General features: G+C 41.7%; 1 protein-coding gene across 4 annotated transcripts in view; it reads right to left on the bottom strand.

The window, feature by feature from the left end:
- Positions 1-27,127, bottom strand: part of SLC25A26 (solute carrier family 25 member 26) — a 160,853-nt gene that overhangs the window by 21,911 nt on the left and 111,815 nt on the right. For all 4 annotated transcript variants that reach the window (XR_004971449.1, XM_036331627.1, XM_036331626.1 and 1 more), the window contains 2 exons: positions 26,829-26,873; positions 619-688 (listed from right to left, as the gene is read on the bottom strand). Coding sequence is in view for 3 of the 4 variants with exons in the window: in XM_036331627.1 (XP_036187520.1) it covers positions 619-688; positions 26,829-26,873 (115 nt within the window). In the remaining variant the exon portion in view is untranslated. The remainder of the gene's footprint in view (positions 1-618; positions 689-26,828; positions 26,874-27,127) is intronic.

Below are 27,127 nucleotides of genomic sequence, written 5' to 3' on the forward strand. Positions count from 1 at the left end.
TTACTAAATTCCATCCAGCATCTGAGTTCTCATTGGAACCTCACCGGAAAAGGCCTGTGACGTCGTGATGGATGACACAGTACTGCATGTTGTCACTTTGCTCTTCGGTTAATGTCTAGAAAATGCCCAGATGTTTCAATGTCCCTATTTTCTACACAGCAGTTTAGCCTTCAGTACACTGGGGAGCAGCCCCCCTCCTGATGCCAGTTAATCTGTGGTGCTGTCAAACTTGTCATGGCCATGAGTCACTGCCTGCTGCAGGGCTCGCTTAACCCCCAGCACTGCTCAGGGCAGGCAGCTGCACAGACAGCCCTGCCCCAAGCCAGCCTTGTCCCACACGACTTTATAAATCCTCCTCAAGATGACCCTGGGGCCTCAGTGAAGGCTTTAATAAAGATAAAAGAAAACGAAAAATTTGTCAAAAACAAATTGGTTGTCTTTCAAGGAGACACCTTTTTAGGTTTTTCATTTTCCTAAGACACTTTCTTTTCTCAAACCACCAGTGGAACTCTCTTCATCTGAACAATCTGGAATTTCTAAAGAATGTTGTTTTTGCATAGTTAATATTTTCACATCCCCCCTCTTTGGTCTCTCCCAGTATAATATAATCCTTTGCACCTGCAAAAGCTCCACAGACTGCTGACTGCCAAGATTCCACCACATGATCCTGCCTCCAGGACCAGAGGGCCTGTGTTAAAGAGAAAGAAAAAGACAAGTTATTAAATATTTGAATTTATCGAAACCTCCTGTGGGTGAGCCGTAGGGATGGGAACTTAAGTGAGAAGCTATTTTGGTGGCATTCCTCACTGATGACATAAGTGATTTTCCCAAGGACTTAACTGCATTCTAAAATAAGACAAAGAAACAGGGTGGTAGCTACATTAGAGCACTCACAGGATACACTTTTGGGGAGTATGTATGATGTACAACACATATACTCACACATTGTGCACATGTGTATAAATAAAAACATATATATATATATATATATATTTTTTAACTTTTTCTAAAATATTTTTATTTCAGAGAGGAAGATGGAGAGGGAGGAGGAAGATGGAGAGAGAGATAGAAACAAATGATGAGAGTCATTGATAAGCTGCCTCCTGCCCTAACCGGTTTGGGTCAGTGGATAGAGCATCGGCCTGCAGACTGAAGGGTCCCAGGTTTGATTCCGGTCAAGGGCATCTGCCTTGGTTGCGGGCACATCCCCAGTAGGAGGTGTGCAGGAGGCAGCTGATTGATGTTTCTTACTCTCTATCCCTCGCCCTTCCTCTCTGTAAAAAATCAATAAAAAAAAGGGGGGAAAAAGCTGCCTTCTGCAGGTCCCATATGCGGGAATCAAGCCCACAACCCGGACATGTGACCGGGAATTGAACCATGACCTCCTGGTTCATAGATTGACGCTTAAACCACTAAGCCATGCTGGCCAGGCCAAGACAATATAACACTGTAAATATTTTCCGTATAATTCTGAACATATAAATATCATAATTCACAAATTAATCCAGAGCAGTGTATGCCAAAATTCTTCAGTTGTTTTTTCAATCTTTATCCATGTTGCATATTTGAAGGCTGCTAATTCCGTTAATTAAGTATTAAAGTTTGTCAAAAAATTGTATTGTTGATGAAGTTGAGGATTATACAATTAAATAACCATGCCAAGTTTGAAATTAGGCGGAGTAGTGGCCGAGGCATGGTGCCTTGCTCACCAAGCATTTACAGGCACGTAGGAGACAAGACACAGGCACACCCACAGTGCTGAGGCAGGCCTGGTCTAATCTCTGACACTGATAGAACCCACGTCCAGGAAGCACGGTCAGGGAGAAGATGATGGTAGAATAGGTAGACCTTTCTTGCACCTCCTTCCAGAGCCAGACTGGAAATAAAGCTAAAATGGAGAACATTCAGCCAGAATTACCAACTGAGGAGGAGGCTTATATCCAGGAAGGACAGAAAACACCTGGAGACCCGCAGGAAGAGCGAGGTCGAAAAAGGGGCTGACCCAGCTTCCAGGGCAGCAGGCCAAGAGTGAAGAGAGATCGCTCGGCTATGGGAGGGTTTTATCCCTGAGAAGATTGAGGCCTGGAACCCAGGCTGGGCACCACAGCTGAGAACAGCAGCCCAGTAACATCCGCTGTGAAAGGCAGCAGGGCGTCTGCTGCTGGGGAAACCAGAGCAGGTTGGAGATAAAGCCTCAGGTTTTTTGTTGTGGTTGATTTTTTAACCCGGAGCACAGGATTTTCACTTGCAGCTACTCATCCGAGGGAGGGGGGCAGTGCGGACTCAAGGTGCTTAAGGAGAGGCTGGGGTGGGAAGCATTGGGGGAGACATGGACTAGCAGCAGCTGGGAGTCCTGCATTGGGAAGTATGCCCCCAAAACAAAATACACATTTTTCCTGAGAGGTGCGGGCTCCTCCCAGAAGCCATAGCTCAGGAAAAGGAAGCAACTCCACCCTAGGTGATACAGCCCACCCCACCCTCAGGAGCCCGGCCTGCCACACCTTGCACCTCGGCCTTCGCAGAGGAGACAGCAGCAGAGGCCAAGTCTACCGGTTTGAACAGTCTCCGGGAGCATCAGTTACTGGCTTCGGGGTGGTGCCATCCACCCCACTACCCCGGGAACCTGACTGGTGCTTTCCCCTCACGGGAGAGCTGATAGAAACTCCCGGTATCCAGCTCATCCCACTGGACTGCATACAAGGATCTTCACCGCCTGAGGACAGGGAAATACTCTGGGTCACTCTCACAGGATTAGCTCTGGGACACGAACACACCCACCACTTCCCCTGAATTCTCAATGGCACCTCCCCCTCATGGAAAACCCAGAGGTCTATAATCCTCATTCTGCCTAAAGCCCTTTCAGAAACAGACTTTTGAGTGATTAAGACTGACAGCTGGCTTCTACACAAAAGCAGGTATAGGCAGAGAACAGGAAACCAGGAGAAATTTGCTGACCGATCCCTGGCCCCATGCTGCTAACAAACTGGCCTTAGAGTGCAGCTTGGGCCCTACTGCGTGCAGCCAAGTTCTATGGAGACAGACACAAAATGTGGATCCCTTGAAGCTTCAAACAGGTTGCTGAGAGCCAAAGGAAGACAGTTTCTGACAGTGGTTAGCATCTAAGTACCTCCCAGGGAAGCCCAGAACTGGCAGACACAACAGTCAGCTCCAGACACCAGAAGAGCAGGACCCCAAGGGAGCTCCCATGAGACACTGCTCTGCTAAGACGACCACTTCACCTTTCTTTTCCTTTATATTCTTTATCTTTCTTCTTTATTGATTTTCTTTTAGTCTTTTTCTTTCATATAGCTAGTTTTTCTCTTCCCTTTTTCTTACTCTATTTTTCCTTCTTTCTCATGTGTTTTTCCACTTATTTATTCTTCCTCTATTTTTCACTGTCTCCTCCCCCTATTCTTTAATCTTATTTTCTTTATTTCATTTCTGCCCTTTCAAATTGCTTTTTCTTCCCCTTATTTTTCCTTGTACTTTTTTTTTCTTTCTTTTCTTCTATCATTCTTGTTCCCTTTTCTCTTTCCTAATTCTCTCTTCTTCTGTGGTTGCTTTTGTTGTCATTGTAGGGTTTTTTTGGATGTTATTGTTTTGTTTTGTTTTGCTTCTTGTTTTGATTTGTTCTGTCAAATCTGGCTGACTGTGAGGCTCACCACCGACCATATAATGCAAACAGTTGTGCACAGTTGCTTGCATTATATGGTCGGTGGTGAGCCTCACAGTCAGCCAGACTAAGGGGAGATTCCATCCACAAATGGGGCAACAACATTCAAAACCCAAATACAACAGAGAGCACAAATAATTCACAATAGGGACACTCCTGGTGCACCCAGCTTGGGAGATCTATATGCCAGCTTGGTTATCAATAAGAGACTGCACCACTGGGTCCCACAAAACACATACTACATAAGGCCACCCCACGAAGACTGGGAGGCATAGCAGTTTGATCTAATATGTAGTAACAAATACAAAGGGACAGCAAAAATGGGGAGACAAAGAAACAACCCCCAAATGAAAGAAAAAGAGGGATCACCAGAAAAGGAACTAAAAATGGGAGCAAGCAATTTGTCATATAAAGAATTCAAAGTAATGGCTATAAGGTTATTCAAACAACTTAGTGAGAAATCTAAGCAACTTAAATAGAACTATGTGGAAGTTAGTAAGAACTACACCAGCATGAAAAAGAGAGAGATGAATAAGACTCCATCGGAAATGAAGAATGACATAGCTGAAATAAAGAATACCCTGGAAGGATTCAACACTAGACTAGAAGAAGTGGAGGACCCAATCAGTGAATTAGAAGACAAGGTAGAAAAAAACACACCTATTCAGAGCAGCAATTCAGAAAAAAAATTAAAAAGCAGGAGGAGAGTTTAAAGGAACTTTGGGAGAATATAAAACATAACAACATCTGCATCATAGGGGTGCCAGAAGAGAAGAATCTGAGCAAGAAATAGAGAACCTGTTTGAAGAAATAATGACAGAAAATTTCCCTGATTAGGTGAAGAAAAAGTCAAACAAGTCCAGGAAACACAGAGAGTCCCAATCAAAATCAACCCAAAAAGACTCACACACACACAATAAAAAAATAAAATAAAATAAAATAAAATAAAATAAAATAAAATAAAATAAAATAAATAAATAAAATAAATAAAATAAAATAAATAAAATAAAATAAAATAAATAAAATAAAATAAAATAAATAAAATAAAATAAAATAAATAAAATAAAATAAAATAAAATAAAATAAATAAATAAAATAAAATAAAATAAAATAAAATAAAATTAAATTAAAATAAAATAAAATAAATAAAATAAAATAAATAAAATAAAATAAAATAAAATAAATAAAATAAAATAAATAAATAAATAAATAAAATAAAATAAAATAAATAAAATAAAATAAAATAAAATAAAATAAAATAAATATAATAAAATAAATAAAAAATAAAACACATATAAAACAAATAAAATAAAATACATATAAAATAAATAAAATAATAAATCATAATTAAAATGGCAAATGTTAAAGACAAAGAAAGAATCTTAAAGGCTACAAGAGAGACAGAGTTCCTTATAAGGGAGCTCCCACTAGATTTCTCAACAGAAACCTATAAATACTCAAACACAAGGAGGCTAAATTGCATGTTACTAAACAATGAAAAGGTTACCAATAAGATCTAAGGGAGATTAAAAAACTTTCAGGAAACAAATGAAAATGACCACACAACAATTCCAAAACTATGGGACACAATCAAAGCAGTCCTAAGAGGGAAGTTTATAGCACTACAGATCTACATAAACAAAAGAAAACAAACAAACAAAACACACACACACAAAATAACAAGAAAAATTTCTAGTTAACTATATAACCCTACAACTTAAAGAAATATATGGGGGGGGGGGGGGAGGGGGAGAACACAAGAAAAGCCCAGAGTAAATAAAAGAAAGGAAATAATAAAGATCAGAGCGGAAATAAATGACACAGAGACTAAAAAAGCAACACAAAAGATCAATAAAACCATTGATAAGATAAAGAAGATTTATAAAAAGATAAACAAGATTGATGAACATTTAGCTAGGCTCATCAAGAAACACAGAGAGAGGATCCAAATAAATAAGATCAGAAACAAAAGAGGTGAAGTAACAACAGAGACAACAGAAATACAAAGGATGGTAAGAAAATACTATGAACAACTATATGCCAACAAGCAGGACAATGTGGATGAAATGGACAAATTCCTAGAAAATACAATCTCCCAAAACTGAATCAGGAGGAATCAGAAAACCTGAATAGGCCAATAACAACATATGAAATAGGAGCAGTAATCAAAAAACTCCCAGCAACCAAAAACCCTGGTCCAGATGGCTTCATAGGGGAGTTTTACCAAACACAGAAGAATGAACACTTATATTCCTCAAACTATTCCAAACAATCCAAGAGAAAGGAACAATTTCAAACTCTTTATGAGGCCAGCATTATCCTAATTCCAAACCCAGATAAAGACACTACAAGGAAAGAGAAGTACAGGCCAATATCCCTGATGAACATAGATGCTAAAATCCTCAAAAAAAATATTAGCAAATCAGATCCACCAATATATTAAAAAGGTCATACACCATGACCAACTGAAATGGAGATGCAAGGCTGATAAAATATTTGCAAACCAATAAACGTGACACATCACATAAACAGAGTGAAACAAAAATCACATGATCATATCAATAGATGCAGAAAAAGCATTCGACAAAACCCAACACCCATTTTTGATAAAAAATTCTCAGCAAAGTGGAAATAGAGGAATCATGCTTCAACATCAAACCTACAGCCAACATCATACTCAATGAGCAAACACTAAAACCATTTCCCCTAAGAACAAGAACAAGACAGGGATGTCCACTTTTAACACTCTTATTCAACATTAGAGGCCCGGTGCACGAAATCTGTGCACTGGAGAGGGGGGCGGTGGGCTGGTGTCCCTCAGCCCGGCCTGCACAGTCTCGCAGTCTGGGACCCCTTGGGGGATGTCCACCTATCGGCTTAGGCCCTTCCCCTGGGGATCAGGCCTAAGCAGGCAGTCAGAGATCCTTCTCGCAGTCCGGGACCACTCGCTCCTTACCGCCCGCCTGCAGTGGAGGTGGGAGAGGCTCCTGCCACCACCGTTGCACTTGCCAGCTGTTAGCCCAGCTTCTGGCTGAGAGGCACTCCTCCTGTGGGAGCGCACTGACCACCAGGGGGCAGCTCCTGCTTGAGCATCTGCCCCCTGGTGGGCAGTGTGCATCAAAGCGACCAGTTGTTCTGCCATTCGGTCGATTTGCATATTAGCCTTTTATTATATAGGACAGTACTGGAAGTGCTAGCCACAGTGATCAGAAAAGAAGAAATAAAAGGCATCCAAATTGGAAAGGGGTATTTAAAACTGTCATTATTCACAGCTGACATGATATTGAACATAGAAAAACCTAAAGACTCTGCCAAAAAACTACTAGATTTTGTAAATGAATTCAGCAATATAGCAGGATACAAAATTAACACCCAGAAATAGATGGTATTTTTATACACCAATAATGAACTATCAGGAAGAGAAACTAAAAAAGCAATCTCATTTACCATTGCAACAACAAAAAAATTAAGATAGTTAAGAATAAACTTAACCAATGTGGTAAAAGACCTGTACTTGGCAAACTACAGAACATTGAAAAAAGGGGTAGAAGATATAAACAAGTGGAAGAATATACCATGTTCATTGATCAGGAGAATTCATATCATTAAAATGTCCCCATACTACTCAAAGCAATCTACAAATTCAATGCAATCCCTATTAAAATGCCAACAGCATATTTCACAGATCTGGAATGAATACTCCAAAAATTTATATGGAACCAAAAAAGACCCCGAATAGCCACAGCAATCTTGAGAAAGAACAAAGTTGGAGGGATCACAATCTGTAATACTTTCAACAATAAAGATAATTTTTTTAAATCCCACACTCCTCACAATGACCCTTAGAGTTGGGCCCTGATATTATCTACCATTCACCTGGTCTTTCTAACAACAGAGCCTGATCTCACTCTTCCTTTTTAGTTTTACTGAGATATAAGTAACGTCCAATAAACTACACCTATTTAAAGTGTGCCACTTGGTAAGTTCTGACAAATGCATACATGTGAAATCATTGCCACAATCAAGAAAGTGAACCTATTCATCACCACAGAGTTTTCTGTGACCCTGTCATTCCTTGCTAGCCCCTAAACAATGAGATCTGTCACTCTCGATTAGTTTTCTTTATCTAGAATGTTATATAAATAACTCATACATTCATTTTTGAAAAACTGGATTCTTTCCTTCAGAATTGTTGCATGAGCTGTCCACGTTACTGTGGACATCAATAGTTCATTCCCTTCTAGTTAGCAATGTTCCATGGTGTAGATGTATCATTTGCTTATATATTCATCTGTTGATGGACATTTGGATTTTTCCAGTTTTTTGCTATTACAAATAAAATTGCTATGAACATTTATGCACATGTCTTTATATGGACACATGCCTTCATTTCCCTTGTGGAAAAGGTAAGTGGGAAGTAGCTGGATCACATGGTAGGCATATGTTTAACTTAAGAAACTACCAAACTGTTTTCCAAAGCGGTTGTACTATTTTACATTCTAACCAGATCCAGTTACTCCACATCCTTACAAACACTTGGCATTGTCAGTATTTTTTAATTTTTATCTTTCTAATAGGTGTGCAGTAGTATTTCATGGTGCTTTTAATTTGTATTTCCCTAATGACTAAGGATGTTGAGGGTTTTTTCCCCATATACTTTTTTCTATCCATGTATTTTCTTAAGTCTCTGTTAAATGTTTTGCACATTTTTATTGGGTTGTCTGTTTCCTTAATGAGTTTTGAGAGTTTTTATATATTCTAGATACAAGTCACTTGCAAATATTGCTTCCTAACTGTGGCTGGTCTTTTCATTCACTTAACAACATCTATCAAAAAACAAAATTATTTAATTTTGGTGAAGACCAAATTATCCTTTTACATATTTTGCTTTTGGTGACATATCCAAGAAATTTTTGCCTAACTCAGGCCACAAAGAATTTTTCACCTGTTTTTTTCTAGAAATGTTCTGTCTTTAGGGTTTACATTTAGATCTGTCACCCATTTTGAGTTAATTTTTCTGTATGCTGCAATGTATGGACTGAAGTTGTTTTACATATGGGTATTTAATTGTTTAAGCAATTGGAAAAGATTCCTTTATCCAATGAACTACCTTCTTACTTTTATAAAAAAAATCAATTGTTTGGGTCTATTTCTGGACACTCAATTATGCTGTGATCCACATATCCATCTTGATACCAATGTGATACTTTCTTGACTACTTCACCTCTGTAATAAATCTTAAGATCAGCTGTGTTAGTTCTCCAACTCCATCCTTTTTCAAAGTTGCTGTGACTATTCTAGGTTCTTTGTACTTTCATATGAATTTTAGAATCAGTTTATCAATTTCTACAAAAAGCCTGCTGATATTTTCATCTGACTTGCATTGAACCTGTAAATCATTTTGGAGAATATGGAGGTGTTAAATATTGAACTTTCTGACCCATAAACATGGTAGTTTTCTCCACTTACTTAGGCCTCCATCTTTTCCTCTCAACAGAGCTTTGTAGTTTTCAGTATATAGGTCTTGGGTTTGTTTTATCAAATTTATCTTTTAAGTATTTCATGTTTTGATGAGACTGCAAGTAGTTTTTTAATTTTACTTTCTGTTTGTGCTAATACCTTGTATCCAGCAACACTGCTAAAATTATCAGCTCTAATAGCTCTTTATAGATTCCATCAAATTTTCTGTATCAATGATCATATTGACTATGAATAAAGACAGCTTTTCTTTCCAACTGGATTACTGCCTTTTCTTTTTCTTACCTTTCTGCACTGGGTTGTATGCTCTGCAATAATTAAGACAAATATTAGAAAAAGTCTCTTAAATATATTAATTATAATGGTTAGAATAGTGTAATGACCTACTGATGATGGTATAATATTTTTATGAATGATCAAATATACCACTACTGAAAGGAGAGAAGCAAAGTTGGTACTATTTCCTATTTTCAATAATTCCCTACTGAAAATATACCTGCAAAATTGAGAGGGTTGCTACAGAAATGGACATGTAGGGCCCTGTTTATTTTGTCAACTTGAACAACTTTTTTTTTTTTTTTGCGTGTAATTTACTGGTTTTATTTTATATATTTTCTTTTTACTCTTGGGCCCCTTTCACCAATTACTCCCATCCCCCATCCCATGCCTCTGGAAACCACCAATCTCTTCTCTGTATTTATGAGCTTCAGTTTTGTTTTGTTTTTAAGATTTACACATATAAGAAGCTCATATAGTATTTGTCTTTGTCTGACTTACTTAGCATAATGCGCTCAAGCTCCATCCATGTTGTCACAAAAGCCAAGATTTCATTCTATTTAATGGCCGAATAATATTCAATCATTATACACATACACCACAATTTCTTTATCCATTCATCCACAGATGAACACTTAGGTTGTTTCTGTATCTTAGATATTGTAAATAAAGCTGCAATGAACACAGGTGCAGATATCCTTTTGAGTTAGGTTTGTTTGTTTTTCTTTTGTATAAATACCCAGAAGGGGAATTGCTGGATCACATGGTACTTCTATTTTGAATTTTTGAACTTCCAAACCATTTTCCACAGTGGCTACACCAACTTATACTCTCACCAACAGTGCAAAGGGCACCCTTTTCTCCATATACTTGCCAGCACAAATTATTTCTTGTCTTTTTTATATTTCTTGTATTTTTTATAATAGTCGTTCTAACCAGTGTGAGGTGACATCTCACTGTGGGTTTGATTTGCATTCCAGATTAATGACTTTGAGCACCTTTTCATGTAAATGTTGGCCATCTGTGTCTTTGGAAAAATGTCTCTAAAGATCTTTCACCCAATTCTAAATTGGACTGTTTGGGGTTTTTGCTATTGAGATGTATGAGTTGTGTATTTTCGATATTAGTCCCTTATCAGATATATGACTTGCAAACATTTTCCCCATGAGTACGTTGTCTTTTCATTTTGTTGGGTCCTTTGCTGTGCAGAATGTTAGTGTGACGCAGTTTCACTTATTTACTGCTGCTTTGCTTCTGGTGCAAGAGTCAAAGTATCATTACCAAGACCAATGCCAAGGAGATGACTGCCTATGTTTTCTTCTGGGAGTTTTATGGTTTTCGATCTTACTTCAAGTCTTTTAATCCACTTTAAGTTCCTTTTTGTGTATTGTGTAAGACAGTGGTCAAGTTTCAGACTTCTGCATGTGGCCGTCTGGTTTTCTCAGCACCATTTATTGCAAAGCCTGTCCTGTCCCAATTGTAATGTCTCAGCTCCTTTGTCATAATAACTAACCACATGTGTGTGGGTTTATTTATGGGCTGTCTGTTCTGTTCCACTGACCTATGTGTCTGTTTTTACACCAACACCAGGAACAACTTTTCTTAAGTACTAGACACCTGGCTATATAACTACCTAACAAATCAGATATACAACAACATGCGGTGTCAGCCGTGAGCATTTTCTTCCACCTCACCGAGGAGAATGGTTGCTTGAAAAGTGTATTTATTAAATTCACTGAACTAAGAGTGCAGCTATAAAGTAGATACTTTTCATTAAAAACAGCTTTCTAAAGACAGTCTTGCCATGAAGTGTAGCACTTGGTATTTCTTTAGTAAATGCGCATATGTGTGCTTCCAGAGCAAACATTTTCTCCAGAGGCCTGTGAGCACCGGAGACAGCACGGGAAACCAGACATGGAGCAGCCCCCGTCTACGTTTAACACAGCCTCCTTCTGCGTTAATGTGCACTTCACCAGGCTAATTAATGCCAGTTATAACAACATTACTCACTTTGAGAACTTTTCAGAAAAGAAATACAAAACACAAACTGGATCTTTGATGATGACTAAAGGTCATCTTCAGTGCATCTGGTGGTATTTTCCCGGGTTCCAAAGAGCAGAACTTTCCTCCAAACAGACTTAAACTACTACTAATGCTGAGTTTATGAGCAATGATAAAGACTGAAAAACAAGATGTGAATTACATGTCATACAAGAGGAAACAACCCAAAATACTATGTAATTCACAAACTCAACACTTACTAAGCACCTACTGGGTGTCAGACACTATAGTCAAGGGGAAAAGCCACAGCCCCCACGTCTACTGTCTGATGGGGCACCGAGGGAGCAGAGGAGGTTACAGCAGAGAGAAGGGAGGTGATGGAGAAGGCTTCACAGAGGTGCCTGCTGCCATTGAGGAGAAAAACAAACTGGTTGCCAGGGGGGAAAAGTACTTCATCGAAACAGACTCAGATGGCCCCAGACAAAGTTTAAAAACAGAATCTCTATAGATAAGCTTAATTTTCCACTATCACCTGCCAGAATAATTTAGTCTAAGAACATTAAAAAGTCATTTTATATTTGAAAAGCATACTAATAAATATTTTAAAAACAAAACCTAAAAACTCTCTAGAACCATATGGTTTAGAATCAAGTGAGAAACTTCAGTGGCAAACACAGAGCTTGATAAAAATAACGACTATAACAGTAACCACAATAAACACTTACATAGAACTAAACACTTTATATACACTGACTCATGCATTCCTAACCACAATCTTCTGAGGTCTGTGCCATTTTATCCTCATTTTACAGACAGGAAGTTGAGGCTTAGAGAAGGTAAACCGTAGTGTACAGCAGAACTGGGGTCTGAATGAGATAGCTTATAAAAACACTTATACTTCAATCTGTAAGTTATAGTTGTATTGATAGCAAATAAAATGGCATTTATGAAACACTTTACTCACACATTCCGACCATAATTCTTACACATATATTACTAAAATATTCAAGTGGGTGAACAAATTATGTCAATGCCTAAAACAACTTGCTTTAAATAATGAGTTTGCTTCTGTGTTGCTGTTTTTCTCTTGGAATTGTCCAAGTACAGAAACTCTGAAAAATACATTGAGACCAACCTAAAAATATGAATGTTTATGTACAAATTATTCATTTGGGGACAACTTTAAGTTCATTAAACACCACCACCAATAACAACAAGATAAAAAGTACTATATATGAATTCTGTATTTTGAAGTCACAGATTTGCCCACATATGTGGAGGGTCTGGAAGATTGTGATCAACAAAAAATGGCTTGGAAGACAAGAAAGGTTACTCACTGGAACTGTAAATATTGTTTATGACTTCAAATAATTTAAGACTAGATTGGAAAATGGAATAAAAAATATAGTGTAGGCAACGGTATCAGTGATTACTATTGACAATATTAGTTATCACTTGCTGAGTAACTAGCATATGCCAGGTACTATGCTAAAGAATTTACATTTCTCATTTAATTGTTGAAAGTGTGTACCATCATCCACAAACACAGGTGTGGGCAGGTGCTAAGAGGTGTTAAGTAACTGCGTGAGGTCACAGAGAGTACGTGGGGGAGCTGGAGCTGGTGTTCGGTTCCCCCCAACACCATGGGCCTTGCAGACAGAACGGTATACGTGCCACATTCTAAGATTCCTCATGACCATACCCCGCTCCCCCGCAGAGCAGCTCCATTATAATGCAGGTTAGTAAACAGAATATTTTGATGTCAATAAAAGTTGTTTAAATAAGGTGGGTTTGTATTGGAGGATTTTTAAAGGCCTGTCTGAACACCAGAGATTTTTAAATTGCCATAATTTCTCAACCTAAGTACTTCCAATGCCAAAGAGGTCTAATGACCATTCCTGTAGAGGCAGATAAATGACCAGGGGACTTGGAGGTGAGGCACGGAGAGTGTGTCCATGTGTAGAATCATATGATGGAAGCTAGCACCACAAAAAGTAAGAATAAAAAAAAAACAGGTGGCCATATTTGCTTATTTATCCCAATTCAATGCCTTGTTTCCTTTCTCTTTTCAACTAAAAAATAAAATTTTGGGTGAGCCCATGAATGTGTGTTTATATCTCAGGTTAATGAGAAATGTCAAGTGCAGTAATGAGGCTGGCAGTTGGTTCCTAATTTTGCTTCTGTGTTGTTTTTTGTTTATTTGATTTTTTCTTTCTTGACTGGGTATGTCAACTACTAAGTGACAACAGTCAGGGATGACCCTGGCTGAGCTGCAAGCCCCCAGCCCTGAGACAGCCCGCTCCGTGCTCACCTGTCCTCAGCGCTGCCTGGTATCTGGTTCATAGCTTAGTTCCTATGGTTTTTCTTAAGTTTCCTTAACATAGGTTGACTGGAAAAATATTCCTAAGAGCTCATAAATATAGACAATTTCATTTCAAAATTACAGAAACATTGCAAAAATAGTACAGTCCCATGTACCTTTCACACGGCTGCCTCTAATGTTGACATCTTATATAACCACTAGAGGCCTGATGCATGAAATTCATGCAAGGAGTGCCCTCACAGCCCTGGCTTCGACAAGAAGGTTATTTGGCTGTCCGGTCTATTACACTTTTATTATTATAGACTAGAGGCCCGGTGCACAAAATTTGTGCACTTGGGGGGGAAGGGGGGGTCCCTCAGCCCGGCCTGTGCCCTCTCGCAGTCTGGGACCCCTCGGGAGATAACGACCTGCCCGGGTGGCAGAGGGCAGGCCCAATCCCTAGGTGCAGCCCCTGGTCGGGCTCAGAGCAGGGCCGATTGGGGAGTTGGGGTGCCGTCCCCTGTCATGCACAGAGCAGGGCGGATTGGGAGGTTGCGATGCCACCCTCAGTCACACTCAGGGTAGGGCCGATTGGGGGGTTGGGGCACCGTCCCCTGTCACACTCAAGGCAGGGTCGATGGGGAGGTTGCGGCGCCACCCCCTGTCATGCACAGAGCAGGGCCAATCAGGGGGTTGGGGCATTTCCCCCTGTCACTCACAGAGCAGGGCCCATCAGGGGGGTTGGGGCTCTGTACCCTGTCATGCACAGAGCAGGGCCCATCAGGGGGTTGGGGCGCTGCCCCCGTCACACACAGAGCAGGGCCCATCAGGGGGTTGGGGCACCGCCCTCTATCACCCACAGAGCAGAGCCGATCAGGGGGTTGGGGCGCCGCCACTGTCACACTCAGGGCAGGGCCGATGGGGAGGTTATGGCTCTACCCCATCACATACAGAGCAGAGCCCGTGGGGGGTGGGGGGGTTGGGGAGCTTCCCCCTATCGGGCACAGAGCAGGGCTGCTCAGGGGGTTGGGGCCCCGCCCCCTGTCACACACAGAGCCGCAGGGCGATCAGGGGGTTTGGGTGCTGCCCCCTGTCATGCTGATCCCGGTGCCGGGAGGCATATTACCCGTTTACTATATAGGGTAGAGGCCTGGTGCATGGGTGGGGCCGGCTGGTTTGCCCTGAAGGGTGTCCTGGATCAGGGTGGGGGTCCCCACTGGGGTGCCTGGCCAGTCTGGGTGAGGGGCTAAGGGCTGTTTTCAGGCTGGGAGTGACTGAAGGTCCCAACCGCTCCTTTTTTTCTTTTTTCTTTTTTTTTATTCTGGGCCAGGTTTACCTTGAGGCTTGGCTCCAGCTCTTAGGCCTCCGCGGCTGAAAGTAGGTTTCTGGCCTTTGCTTACAATGTTGCAAATCTGCTGGCTGAAATCTGGCGGTATTTGCTACAATGTTTCTTAAACTGCCCGCTCAGAGGCCTGCAGCCGCAGGCGGGGAACGTTGGTTTCCTCCGTCACTGAGGCAAGCAAGCCTCATGTTAGTTTCAAGCTGCCTGGCTGCCGGCCGCCATCTTGGCTGACAGTTAATTTGCATATCTTGCTGATTAGCCAATGGAAAGGGTAGCGGTCGTACGCCAATTACCATGTTTCTCTTTTATTAGTGTAGATAGTACTGTACAGTTATCAAAACAGGAGGTAAAAGTGGGTACTGTTCTACTAAGCTACAGATCTCAGGTGAATCTCACCATACCACTGTTTTAAGCCTTTAAGGTATATGATTTTGACACACCAGCCTGTTTTTTTCAATTAATGATATTCCTATTATCCATGAGGATACTGTGAGGCCAAGTCCTGACTACTCAGTGGTCTCACCCAAAAACCACCAGGGCATTCTAATTTCTTCACTCACTGCTCAGGCCTATCAGAGGGAGAACGGCAGGATGCAATTTGGCTGCCCTGACCCCCAGGTAACAGCCCAGCATTCACTCGGAGGATGGAGAGCACAGCCAGGCACAATGCCACGAAACAGCCAGGAGGCCGAGGCCGGGTGGGTGTTTTCTATTAAAGTGCAGCATAAAGAAAAGGCTCTGTCTTCACTTTAAACACCCACTCAAATGGGGATTATCATCTTATGTGTGAATAACTTTAAAAATATGTGTTTGGGCTTTAGTGCAGGAACGCTTACATTTAGGACTTCTTCACCTGCTGTATTCAAAAGTAGTTATGTATTCCCATTTTCAAGATGATGAGCTTACCAAATAGGACAAGGAGAGGTACAGGTACAGAATCATCTACTCAATTCCAAATGAATGACATCAGATGATACTTTAGTTAAGACAACAGAAGAGGATGCCCTGTGGAGGTCTCCCTGCGAAGCCTACCACAGAACCTCATAGCACATTGCAGACAGCAGGCAATGCCACGCACACACGCCCCACACACGGGGGCCCTGTCCTGTGGCTACTGCACAGACTTTAAAAGGCAAAGCAACATCTGCCTAAAGCTTCATATTCAATTCAGTGGACACTCTCTCTGTGAAGTGCTCATATTAAATTTTAAAAAAGAGATTTCTGAAGCAAAGTTTTAAGCTGAAAAGAATATAAAATATAATTGGGAACCACAATTAAAGCTGTCATTTGTGCCATACAGTGGCTCTAACAAAATAATCAAGTGCTGAAAGGCTAAAATCGATTCTCCTATAGAAATAATTTCCGTAATTAAAATCAGATATACCTAACTGATAACTACAGATCATTTAAAATACACAGGCTTATTTTGGTTATAATGGCAACTGGTTCGAAACTGTTCTGAGATATAAATATAGAAAATTTCATTTCAACTGCAAGTTCCATAACAGCAACTTTGTGTGGGTTGATTTGTACCTCTTTTTGTTGTTGTTGTTAAACTGCATGTTGGTTTAATACTTACCTTCTAAATAAATAAGTAAGGTGGAAACAATAATGAGAATTTATAAGGAAGTCTTAATGAATGACTGCTGGTAATAAAGGAAATTTCATTTATTATTCTTGAGAAAAAGCAAGATGAGCTCAAATGCTGAGTCTGCTCAGTAATATTTAGGTTTTATAGTTAGAAAGTAATATTTTGGGGGATGTGTGGCCAGGTTTTACAGGAGGGGTATTTATTCTGATTAGGGGTGCTCTGAGTTTCTTGGATCTATGGTTTGATGTCTTTTTAGTTTGGGTTAGGGACAAAAGGTCCCGTTCAGGTTAACAATATAAATATTTCACTGAGTAGCAGTTACAACGAAATAGATTATTGTAATTGATATTCATGATGTTGGGTGTGAATCAACAACAAAAAGGTGTGGTTACTTTTAATACTGCCTGCAAAGGCATACCCAGCTTGCTAAGTTTAAATATGGAACAATCTTCTTATGAGTTTTAATAAAAAATGGTTAACATGAAAGAATTGAGGGACGTACACTGACAACCGCCATTTATCTAGAAACAGATACACTGACAGCCTCTATCCTCAACAGCACCGAAGCACACAGTGAGTCCCTTGTTCTCACTGACCCTCGCAAGCCTCTCGTCCTGACTCCAGGAGAGACCTCCTCCCCCCGACCTTGCAGAGTCCCCTACACGAAGTGGGCAGCCCAGCCTCGGTGCCCAAGTGAACCCTGCGATGCACGTGGAACTGGTGATTTCACCCTGTGGGAACAAGGAGGGAAGACAGGGCCTGGCCAATAGCATGATCCCAACGTTCACGCTGGGCTCCCACAGAGAGCCACGGAGGTGGGGAGTGGCCAATGGGCTCCCTCAAGGACAACGCTCAGGTGACAGCAGGCGCCCTGGTAAGCTGTGCTGAGATGCCAGGCTGTGTTTGCTCGGCTGCAGCGAGTGAGGGCTGCCATCACCAGTGCTGTCTGCCAAGACAGTGCTCCAGAGCCGCACCAATGCTATCGCGTTGCATATTTAAACCAAACAGATTAAACAAAACCAAAATGCTCATGAATAACCAGGAAGCAAGTCTAAAGAACAAGTAAAAATAAAGCTAAATCCTTTTCCCCATTTTCCAAAGGAGGTAACATAGTATGAATTTAAAAATGAGTCCCTTGAAATAAAATAGTGGCAGGATTTTAAATCGGCAAAGGAATTGGGAATCATTATAGGCTTTCAAGGTGCCTTTCAATATACACTTATGCTTCGTAATCTAATTAAACTTAGGTGGCCAGCTCCCTCTTCTGTCACTGTTTCACCAAAAAGTCGGTATGACTCATCATGGGAATCCTCTGATTGATCACATTTATCTCATTTAGACACACACCTGCCTAAGTGGGAAAGGCATGCTTAAGAGAAAGATGACAAAAGAGGAAGGAAGACAAAGACAGAAATGTGCTTTCCACTGTTTCTTGACAGGGACCCTAACCCACTGCCCTCCGAGCGGCAGCATCCTGACCTTCAGCTGAGAGTAACAGAGCCTGCAAGGAACCGATGGGCGTCCTGGCGGCTGCACCCCGAGGCTCCACGCAGGTGCCTGGTGGGCTCACAGGTGCGAATTCGGAGCTGGAGAGGCAGCAGTGCAGAAGCCACCTGCTTTCACCCGCTTCCCATGTGTCCCCTCAGGCCCTGGCTCGCATGACGTTCCTCCTTCGTTTTCACCACCTGTCTTTACCTTTTTTAATTGGCAAAACTATCAAATGCAAGCATGCTCTAAACATTTTGTTTACTGATTGAGTCTGACCCAAAAGTAGGAGGAATTTCATATTCTTCCCGTTCTCAAATGGATCTCTCTCTTTCAACAGCCCTGGAAACAGGAAAATGTTACCTATTACTTTTATAAATTGAATGAAAGGACACTGTGGGACTCTAATTCCTTTCCTTTTGCATGAAGTGTCCCATATTTTCCAGGATGCAAATTACAAATGTTCTTGTAGTTTTTGAATTGTTAAAAGATGCCAGCTTCATTATGTGATTTTGCTAAAACCTTAATTGGCATCTGAGACTCTGACCTCACTGGCAATCTGGACACTTAAATACTTCGCTCCTATTTCCAATTGCTTTTAACCAGTTATATTTAATTTAGGCACAGCATAGTGAGGTGGAAATCACACACACACATTTTTGCTGATTTCCTTCTCAATCTTCCATAGGCCTTTACAGGGACCTGTGTCCTGGCTGACATGTGTGTCTCCAGAGACTGAGCACCCAGCAACTTCTAAGCCGGCACTATTATCTTGTTCATATCAGCAAAGGCTGAGAGAATTTTGTTATGGATGGGATGGTGAGTAACATTTTAACAATTAATAAAATAGGAATCAACAATAATAAACAAGCTATTTACTCTTCAACTTGAAAACATAGCTTTTATAAGGTATTGGCCTTTAAAAATATTTGTAAAATGTAAATGAAGAACCTAATTATTTTATACACTGTACTATAATTGAAATAACTCACCAGTCCCTGATTTCTATTACAAAACTATGATTTCATCTTAGGAAATCATCAGCACAATGTTAGTCTTACATGACCAAACTGGTTTTATTTTCATTTTGCTTCAAAGTTGCATCTGAGCTTAAAGCCTGCATTTCTACTAGTTACTGCTTTGCAAATTTGTAACACCTCGTGGCTAGAAGAAAAACTATTTAGACCTAAGAGCATCCTTATTAATCCTTTACACTGTACTGTCCACTGATTTTGAATACCCAGACAACAGAAAAAAATGACATTCCATAAAAAATTTTATCATATCCATTCAAAATATGCTTATTGTTTATGTAAAGCTCAGTAAGAGTAAACATCTGTTATAGTTTTGAATATACTTCTAAAAGAAACGAATTAGAAATAAAACAGTGTCTGCACTTGTCTAACTTTGCACTGAACTTGAAAAAGAATGTAACCCCCAAACAATGAGTAGTTAGCTATGAACCCTGCTGTGTAGAAGACAGGCGTAAGGAATGTAAACATAAATACAAACAACCAGAAGACAAAGCTCCTTCCTCCAATAAGCCAAGACCATGAGGATTTTTTTTTTAATATATTTTTTATTGATTAAGATATTACATATGTGTCCTTGTCCCCACGTTACCCTCTACCCCCCACCCCCCCCACCCCCGCTCATGCCCTCACCCCCCCGTTGTCCATGTCCATTGGTTAGGCCTATATGCTTGCATATAAGTCCTTTGGTTGATCTTTCCCCCTTACCCCCACCCTCCCCTACCTTCCCTCCAAGTCCCGACAGTCCAATCAATGCCTCTCCGTCTCTGGATCAGTCCTTGTTCATCAGCTTATGTTGTAAACAAAACACGTGAAGAATGTGGCCTGGCTCCGCTCGCGCCATAAACTCTCTGCTGCCCGTGGCGGGTCAGGAGAGGCGGCGTGCGCAGCGAACACGCCAGTCCCTGCGCACGTGCCACCGCAGGGCCAGGCGGAATGGGAGAGCCCGTCTGAGAAATATCGTGGCCAGGGTTTTTAACTTTATGTCATCAAGTTAAGAAATCAACACAATTTGCAGAAACACCTTAAATAAGCTAACGTGGTATAATATGACCTCAACTTTTTAGCAAAATTTCAGCACATGGAGCAGCAAAAGCATCAGTAAAGACATCATGCGCCGTGTGCAGAGTCAGGAGTAAAACGATTAAGAACATCAACTCCGGAGTCAGACTGCCTGGGTCCAAGTCTGGGCTGTACCCCTTCATATTTAATATCCTGCAGCCTTGGGCAAGGCACGCAGAGTCTTCTTCCATTTCAGCTACAAAATGAAGACCAAATAGCACCTGCCTCACAGCACTGCCGTGAGGATGACTAGGAGCTGGTCCATGGAAAGTGGTTATCACAGTACCTGGCACATTGCAACTTTGAGAAATGGGAGGTATTCTAATTGTTTTTATGACTACAGTTATCACTGACAATGTCAACATAGTAAAAAGGTGCTGGGCAGGAAACCGAGGACTGCGGCTACTAGACGAAAGACAAGCTCTCTGAACCCGGGTTCCTTGTTCAGTGGGGATAACAGCAGGCTGAGCTCCCTGGGCTGTGTGTGATGTGAATGAGGTGCTAACGAATATATATATATTTTTAAATATATTTTATTGATTTTTTACAGAGAGGAAGGGAGACAGATAGAGAGCTAGAAACATCGATGAAAGAGAAACATCGATCAGCTGCCTCCTGCACATCTCCCACTGGGGACATGCCCGCAACCCAAGTACATGCCCTTGACCGGAATCGAACCTGGGAACTTTCAGTCCGCAGTACAACTGATCCTTGAACAACATGAGTTTGGACAGTGCAGGATCACTGATACGAGGATGTTTGTTAAAAGAAATATATTTTTATTGATTTCAGAGAGGAAGGGAGAGGGAGAGATAGGTAGAAACATCAATGATGAGAGAAAATCATTGATCAGCTGCATCCTGCATGCCCCCTACTGGGGATAAAGCCCGCAATTCAGGCATGTGCCCGAATTCTCAGGACTGGGAATCGAACCGTGACCTCCTGGTTCACAGGTCAATGCTCAACCACTGAGCCACACCTGCCAGACTACATAGATTGTTTTTTCAATAATATATAGTTGACCCTCTATACCCCTGGATTTCTCATTCATGGATTCAACCAACCATAGATCAAACACAGTATTTGCAATCAACGTACACAAAGGGTCAACTTAAGTTATATGCAGATATTCAACTCTCTGGGGTCGGTGCCTCTGACCCCATGCTGTTTAAGGGTTAGCTGTATAGTGTTTTGCCAAGGGCCTGGCATATAACATCTACTTAAGACCATCTGATTTTTTTTTTAAATATATTTTATTGATTTTTTACAGAGAGGAAGGGAGAGAGATAGAGAGCTAGAAACATCGATGAGAGAGAAACATCGATCAGCTGCCTCCTGCACATCTCCCACTGGGGATATGCCCGCAACCCAAGTAAATGCCCTTGACCGGAATCGAACCTGGGAACTTTCAGTCCGCAGGCCAACGCTCTATCCACTGAGCCAAACCGGTTTCAGCCCATCTGATTTTTTAAAATAAGTATTCAGGTAATAAAACATGCATAACTAATTTTTTTATTAAAATGCTAGGCATTGTGATTGTTGAGGAGGGAAGGAGGGAAGGGCCCACTCTGAACCTCTAGGTGGACAGAAAATGCCTTCTGAGGTGACCTGGTCTAAGGTCTGGGTAACAACAAGGAGTAGGACGTGAGAAAATCCGGGGGGGAGGGGGGAAGAGCTAGATTGAAAGCTCGTTGAGGGGGGAGTTTGTCAGTCCTCTTCATCACTGCATCTCCGGACCCTAGAAGATGCCTGGCCCATAGGAGGCACTCAGTAATGAAACGCAGCATGAATGAGTAATGTATATTTCTGGCAGAGGGCCCCAAAAATGCAAAAGCCCTGGGGTAAGTACCAGTTTGGTGTGTTCAAAAAGAACAGAGAGGAGAGGCCCACAGGGCGTAGTGCAGTAAGTGGGCACAAGGCTAGAGTGTGGCAGGTGCGTGGCATGGGATAGCAGTGAGGCAGGAGGGGCCAGATGGCAGAGGACCCTGTCAGTCATAGTTTAAATTCAATTTTACTCGTCTTTCAAAGAGATGGCACTAAAGGGTTTTAGCAGAGAGTGGTATAACCTGGCTTATTTCTTTAAAAGATCGCTGTGGCTGTTGTGAAGAGATGTTTCAGGGAAACAGGAATGGAATCAGGCGGCCATCTGAGAGGCGACGTATAGATGTATGGGTCCGAGCAGGGGGCGTACTGAGGGCTGGATGGTGAGGGACAGGAGAACTGTGCAGCCCTGCCTGGGTGTCTACGTGGGCAAGCACAGCTATCTGCGCTGTTCACTGACAGGGACACTGGGGAGGAGCAGGGTGCGAGGAGAAAAGCGCCAGGAGCTCTGGTTCTCCCGGCATCTGAGTGAGGATGTCTGCTGGGAAGCTGGTCAAAGCAGGCCGTAACCCCGAGGAGGGGTCCACGGCGAGTCCGCCACAGGAGGTGGCGTCCAAAGTCCAGGGACAAGATCAAGGAAGAAGCAACGTGTATATAAAGGTCTTTATCTTCTTGTTGGGCTGCCAGAAAGGTACAAACTCAACATAAATCGTAGCGGACATTATCCTATCTTCTCAGAAGTTCTGGACACGATTATCTCCTTTTACGGCCCCTCCTCTTTAGAGCATCTAGTATTCTTTTATCTACACTATTTCTGTTAGTATGCGTCCTATAAAAATGTCTGAGAAATGAGGTAGTGCAGTGACATGATTGGGAGCCTGGCGATGGTGTGCCTGTGGGTGCGAGCCCCTGGCAGATGAGAAGCTCCCAGGGCATCGCTATGCCTCATCCCCACACTGTGGATGAAACGGCATCCAGCTCAGAGCAGGCAGTACGTGGATATGGACAGCGTGTGTGGCTCCTCTGTAAATGGAAGGGGTGGAGGCCTCATTCGAATACGCTAAGGCTTCGTTCTAAGACGTTTTAAACAAATTTGGTGCCTAGTTAAATACCAATCAGTACAGACCAATGCTATAAGGGTAAGTTTTCAGATCCTGGATTCAAAGACTTCAAGCAGCAGGAAAAATAACTGCACCGGCTTTAAAAGATGCGTGATGTCTGGACCCGTGGAAGCGGATTCAGAAAGGAGGCGGCAGTGAGGCTGCAGGGAAATGACTTTGCAGAACAATGCACAGGGGAGGGACCTGGGAGTGGGGAGGCAGGGAGAAGTGTGGACATCCTTGAGGACAGCATCTTCATGGCTGAGAGTTCTAGAAAGTTACACATTTCAGAGAACTTCAAAGATGCTTAGAAAATGACCCAAATTCAATTTGTAGAATGGATGAGAAAGCAGAGCGACTGTTAACTTAGTCCAGGCACAAGGACTAAGAATCTGATAGAAAGGAGGCCAGAGGTTCCAAAAAGTCTGAGTCGACCTAACTTGGTGAGTGGTAGGTGGAGAAAGGCAAAGAAGAGACTCAGATTTTAATTTGGGGTCTGAGACCAAGCAGCCAGTATGACTCGATGAAACCTGGGAGAGCAGAAGACAGAACTGGAGAGGAAAGGCGGGGCCTTGGATTCCACGCCAAGTAGTCTAAGCTGAAAGTGGCCCTCCATCTCCCGACGCTACTCCTTACCACACACCGTGCATGCAGCCGCTCAAGTCCTGGCCCAGAACAACGTGTCTGGGTGCTATTTCACATAAACACAACAGAGAAACCTTCGTATAATACAACCTCTCTATGGTTGCAAAAGCAAAATGAAATGGCTAAAATCATAAACAAAAATAAAAGAAGTGCCAAAAATTGTCTACTTCTAAAAAGCACTATGATTTCACATTTGGGTGTTTTGTAAAAAAATTATTATATAAAAAGATGCTCAAAATTATTTAGCTATGAAAGAATTGCAAACTAAACCACAATGAGATACCAGTACACAACTCCTGGGATGGCTAAATGTTTTAAAGACTCTAATAGCAAGCGGTGGCATGGACGCAGAGCAGCTGGAATGCTCACACACTGTTGCTGAATGGCACAGCCACTGGAAAACGGTTCAGTTTCCTACCAAACAAAACTTACACTTTCCCTATGACCCAGCAGCCCTACTCTTGCCACTTACCCAAGAGAAACTAAAACATGTCCACACTGATACCTATACGCAAATATTTATTGCAGCTTTATTCATAATCATCAAAAACAGGAAAATTCAAATGTGCATAAACTAGCGAACAGATAAACAACTAGAACCACACCACAGAGCACTACTTAGGAACAGACTGCTGGTACAGGCAAAACATGAATGAATCTCACAGCGTCATGACATGGAAGAAGCCAGGCACAAAAGGCACAGTAGTGTGTGGTTCTATTTATATGGTGCCCGGGAAAAGGGAAAACTACAAATATCCTATACATATTTTGGTTGTGGTGGTAGTAATAAACATGTATCAAAACTCAGAAAAATGTGGCTCAGTGGGTGAGTGTTGACCCATGATCCAGGAGGTCACAGTTTGATTCCCCATCAGGGCACATGCCCAGGTTGAGGGCTTGATTCCCAGTAGGGGGCGAGGGCACAACAAATGCAAAGGCCCTCGGGTGAGTACCAGTTTGGCCTGTTCAAAAGAACAGAGAGGACAGGCCCACAGGACATAGTGCAGGGCGTGTGCAGGGGGCAGCCATCAGTGTTTCTCTCTCATGGATGTTTTCATCTCTCCATTCCTCTCTCTTCCTCTCTCTCTCTCAAAAAAAAAAAAATCAATAAGAACATATTGGAAAAAAAAATGTACTTATAAAGGTTGACTCTTGCTATCTGAAAATTATTCTTCAATAAATCCAACTTAAAAAACAACAACTATAGCATCTTAACATTTGCTCAAAGAAAACTGTTAAAGCTCAACATTGTTATCTATGATTACTCTGAAAAATTCTAGATATTTCTTAACTAACAAGAATACTACCAATGTCCTTAACACTGAAAAGAAATAAACCCCCTGCTTCCCTCTTTGGGCATCAAAGCATTCCTATGCAGAGACAGGGAATAGGAAGTTAGAGTGCAGAGAGGGGTGAATGCCAGTTATTGAGACACTAATGAAGCGAGTCTTGTTTCTGGACAGCTGCTGGCTCCATTGTTCCTTTGTCACATGCAAAAAAAGGGGAGCTGTATGCTCATGGAATGCGGCCTTCTCCTGGGAGCGTGGCTACATCATGCCCGGAAACCGCCTGAGAGACCCGTTTCACCAAGCACCCAAAGAAAAGGGTAAAAACCAAACACAACCATTAGAGACCCCAAAACCTGCATTAGGTCATCTGTACCACTCCTTAAAATCAGAACTATTTCTAAATACATAATATTCCAGAGTTTATTTTTCATGATTAATGTTTTGTCTCATTTTATTGTCCTCACAGTATGAACTCCACAGAGTATTTTTAGTCTAGATAAGTCTGCTATTCTTCGGGGAAGCGGTGGGAGCACACCGTGGTTACCGACTCCCTCAGCCATGGGAGCAATGCCTTTACTTTCTGTGTTACCAAAGGCCTGCCTAGACACTTCGCCATTTTATAGCTTGGTCATTTATCAACCTGAACAAGGGCTTTCAAAGTCTTTTGATCATTATCCACAGTGAGAAATACATGGTACAGTGCAGCCAGAACAGAGATGCGTGTGCATGCACACACAACACCGAAGTCTTACAAAGCAGGACTCACCCTTACCACATAGGACGATCTCTGTTAATAACGTCCCTCTTATCACAGTCTTTAAAAGGCTGGCAGACACCCATACAGTTCATAGCATGACCCACAATTTCTAAAATCATCGCATCAGAAAATGAAAAAATACGTCTCTGCATATTTGAAAACAGGTTTTTAAAAATTTCTGTTTTTAAACAACTGAGTGACCTCCCCTGAGGCTAACTCACAACTCAGCAGACGCGGCTCCCAGGGGGTTCCTAGGCCCATTGGGTGACAGCGGAAGGAAGGTAGCAGTCAGAGCAGCACGCCCCCTGCTGCTCACCCTCAGTTACGGGGGTGAGGGGGCTGGCCTAACAATCAGGGCCTTGCTTTTTTCCCTTTTCATTTACCCTCATCGTCATTCCTTAACTTCTACACACATACACACACACACACACACACACACACACACACACACACGGAAGTGAAATAAAAGTCTATGGGTAGAGAAGAAATACAAAAGAAAGTAAAGCACAGTTTCCCTTAACACCTGAGGATTCAGTTACGCCGTTATGATGATCTCTCTCTCAGTACCATAGATACTGAGCAAGTTTAAAAGACTGAACTGGCATGTAAACCACACGTAAAGAATATTTTCAACTCTTAAAAATTTTGAGCCCTGGCCAGTTTGGCTCAGTGGATAGAGTGTCAGCCTGCAGACAAAAGGGTCCTGGGATCAATTCCGGGCAGGGCACATGCCCAGGATGCAGGCTTGATCCCCAGTGGGGGGTGCACGAGGCAGTCAATCAATGATTCTCTCTCATGATTGATGTTTCCACCTCTCTCCCTCTCCCTTCCTCTTTGAAGTCAATAAAAATGTATTTTTAAATTTTTTGAGTTTTTAAACTGCTAATCAATATTATATTCTTCTATTACAAACTGAAACAATTGGGTATTTATGATAATTAGAAAGCAATTTTATATGAAGATTGGAAAACTTACTTTTAAGGATTCCCACAAGGGAAACTGGACCAATGAGAAGGGAATCTGAAGAGAGAAGAAAAGAAATAAATTAGGCAGAGAAGCTCAGACTTTGCCTAGCATGACTATACAAACCCATAATTATTACTGAGAACATTATTTCATTTAACTATGTATATAATAAAGCTAACATTAAACAAATGTATACATTACTATATACAATACACAGGTTTAGAAAACAAGTTAATTATAACTGCCTTCAGCGTCCCACTAACTTTCTGAGCCCATGTGAGTCGGATGATGCTGTGGTGCCCTTTGCG

This window comes from Myotis myotis, unplaced genomic scaffold (genome assembly GCF_014108235.1).
Source record: "Myotis myotis isolate mMyoMyo1 unplaced genomic scaffold, mMyoMyo1.p scaffold_m19_p_13, whole genome shotgun sequence".
Taxonomy (NCBI): domain Eukaryota; kingdom Metazoa; phylum Chordata; class Mammalia; order Chiroptera; family Vespertilionidae; genus Myotis; species Myotis myotis.